General features: G+C 33.1%; 1 protein-coding gene across 1 annotated transcript; it reads right to left on the bottom strand.

Annotated features, from left to right (window-relative positions):
• Positions 1 to 805: 805 nt before the first annotated feature.
• Positions 806 to 1951, bottom strand: LOC133298181 (uncharacterized). Its single transcript, XM_061497442.1, has one exon. The coding sequence runs from the start codon at positions 1949 to 1951 to the stop codon at positions 806 to 808; it is 1146 nt and encodes a 381-aa protein (XP_061353426.1).
• Positions 1952 to 3160: the final 1209 nt, after the last annotated feature.

The following is a 3160-nucleotide window of genomic DNA, read 5'->3' as shown; positions in this document are numbered from 1 at the left end:
TCATAGCTGGGTTGGGCTCGAGTTAGCCAGATGATTGACTATAGGCGAAATTGAGTACTTTGGACCTGGATATGGTACTTAGTTGAGGGGAAGCATACCAATGTTGAGTTTCACACTTAAGAAGGAGATTGTTGAAATATTCAAATGCAATGAGTCTCATATTAGTTGGTAATAGGCTAATGAAGTGGATATAAGTGGATGGACCCATGAATTTAATAAGATTGGTATAACCTTAGTCCATTAATAATAGTCCTTTACCATGAACTCCCCTGACACAAAGTAACTCTTAGATGTTGAGTAATATATATGAAGAACACTCACCTAAAATTTAAGATTATTCCGATAAGATCTCACCCTTGGATTGGTAAGAGAATATCAAAGATACAATATATTTTATCTCTTCTCACTATTTCTCTCTCCTCGTTTTCTTTCTGTCTCACACACACAATGTAAGACCTTCACTTGTTGTGGTTTTTCTCTCTTGCAAAATTGCACCTTTGTCTCTCCCGCAAGGTGTTGCTCTCCTCTTTCTCTCATTGGGTTCTGTATTGTTTTTTTCAAAGGGGTAGGGTGCAACATTACAGGTGGGCAATGGGCCCATGAAATGAAAAATAGGGTCCAGACCCAATAGAACTATCTTTAAACGTTCATATTATTCATATAACAATGCCAAAATATAAGTTCTTAGCAGTGACAGATGAAGTCTTTTTGAAAAAAAGAAATTGGACAAAATGAAAGAGAAAAGAAAATCATAAATAGAGTTATCTATGTTGAATGAACATTATATATCCTATCCTAATATTCCCTAATCCTCATTGAGATAATCTACCTTGATACACTGGTGTGGATAATACCAACCAATTGAGGATAATTCAGAAGTAATTGAATCTTCCACAAATGGGAACTTGCTAATCAGTTGAGCCTCCATTGAGTATATGCAGCACATGTTGGATAGAGTGTCAAGACAATACACGCAGTTGCTTTGACCTCCCCACCTACCTGGTTTCCTCATTGCAGAACCCCATGCTCTCCCAAAGAAGAAAGCTTGATCACCCAACTCATCCACCTTAACCCACTCCATTGCTTCAAAGTCCATCTTGTAAATATTCAAATGTTCCTCAGGAACAAAATCAACCATTAAAAGTTGATCATTTGAAACAACCAACTTAAGATAAAAGTAATTCACATTAGGGGTATTTCTCACTCTGAGCCAATTAAACACTACACTTGTGGAGTCTGTTGTTTTTATCCTCAATTCCCCTAATTCAGCATTTTTTGTAACAACATAAACATGACCCTTAAAAATTGCTATGTCCACCCATTCTTGCCTGAGAAATAGCCAAGTAAACCAACGACTATTCTTAAAATGAAAGACCTGCAACTCACGCATAGTATTGGAGATGGCTAGGATGACATAACTTTTAGGGGACGAAGTTGATGCCACAATGATTTTGTCATGAAGAGATTTGCCTATAAGGCTAAAATGTGGTGCATGACATTTCAGTTGATGTCCAGTGAAAGGATTTATAAGCAAAATTTCACGATATATGTCTTCTAAGATCAAGAATCCTGCTGAACACCCAACAAAGAATTTGCTAACTATGTTAGGCAACATAACCTTTTTTGTCTTGCCATTAGCAATGTCATGCAAATAGCATTCTCGTTTGTCTTGTGATGATGATATAAGAACTACCATTGGTGCTTGGGATTCCAAGAAATCTTCCCTTGATCTATCATAGATTTCCAACCAGCTCTTACAAACAGCACCAAATCCACAAAAGCCTGCCACATCTTGACGTTTAGCAATTAGCTCCAATAGGTCGGTTGTAAGTTCTGGTAACTCTTTTTGATTATCATTGTTTTCGTTGAGTTTGCTTCTCCTATTCAGGGCTTTTGAGGGTTTTGGTTCTGTACCTGGATAAATAAACGAACAATGATCATATTCATCCATATGGCGAACCCAGAAAAAAGAAGAAGTTATGTCTGTACAATTAGGGTGGTGCTGCCCCCAAGATTTTTTTTTAAAGAAAATTTTAAATGTATTAAAAAAATATAAACAAGAAAAGAAAAGATTTTACGATTTTTTTTAATAAAAATGATTTCATCAAAATTCCAAAAAAATTTACGATTTTACGATTTTTTATGATTTCTTTTACGTTAGGATTTTACGATTTTTTATCCTCCTTCCGGTTTTAGGTAAGATCTTGATTTTAACTATCATGGTTGGACCTATGTTACTTTTTTTCTTTTCAATCTTCCTAAATCTTTTTTTTTACTTGACCTAAATCACCCACCCCTTTTAAAAAAAAATTCTCAAACTTTTAATAAAAATGATTTCATCAAAATTCCAAACTGTACCTGGATAAATAAACGAACAATGATCATATTCATCCATATGGCGAACCCAGAAAAAAGAAGAAGTTATGTCTGTACAAGTAGGGTGAGGGTGCTGCCCCCAAGTTTTTTTTAAAGAAAATTTTAAATGTATTAGGGTGAGGGTGCTGCCCCCCCAAGATTTTTTTTAAAGAAAATTTTAAATGTATTAAAAAAATATAAACAAGAAAAGAAAAGATTTTACGATTTTTTTTAATAAAAATGATTTCATCAAAATTCCAAAAAATTTTACGATTTTACGATTTTTTATGATTTCTTTTACGTTAGTATTTTACGATTTTTTATCCTCCTTCCGGTTTTAGGTAAGATCTTGATTTTAACTATCATGGTTGGACCTATGTTACTTTTTTTCTTTTCAATCTTCCTAAATCTTTTTTTTTTACTTGACCTAAATCACCCACCCCTTTTAAAAAAAAATTCTCAAACTTTTAATAAAAATGATTTCATCAAAATTCCAAACTGTACCTGGATAAATAAACGAACAATGATCATATTCATCCATATGGCGAACCCAGAAAAAAGAAGAAGTTATGTCTGTACAAGTAGGGTGAGGGTGCTGCCCCCAAGATTTTTTTTAAAGAAAATTTTAAATGTATTAAAAAAATATAAACAAGAAAAGAAAAGATTTTACGATTTTTTTTAATAAAAATGATTTCTTCAAAATTCCAAAAAATTTTACGATTTTACGATTTTTTATGATTTCTTTTACGTTAGTATTTTACGATTTTTTATACTCCTTCCGGTTTTAGGTAAGATCTTGATTTTA

This window comes from Gastrolobium bilobum, unplaced genomic scaffold, assembly GCF_033153095.1.
Source record: "Gastrolobium bilobum isolate Gb01-03AN ecotype WA unplaced genomic scaffold, APGP_CSIRO_Gbil_v1 utg50385, whole genome shotgun sequence".
NCBI lineage: Eukaryota > Viridiplantae > Streptophyta > Magnoliopsida > Fabales > Fabaceae > Gastrolobium > Gastrolobium bilobum.
Note: the sequence above shows the minus strand (reverse complement) of the source record. Positions and strands in the feature narration are given on the sequence as shown.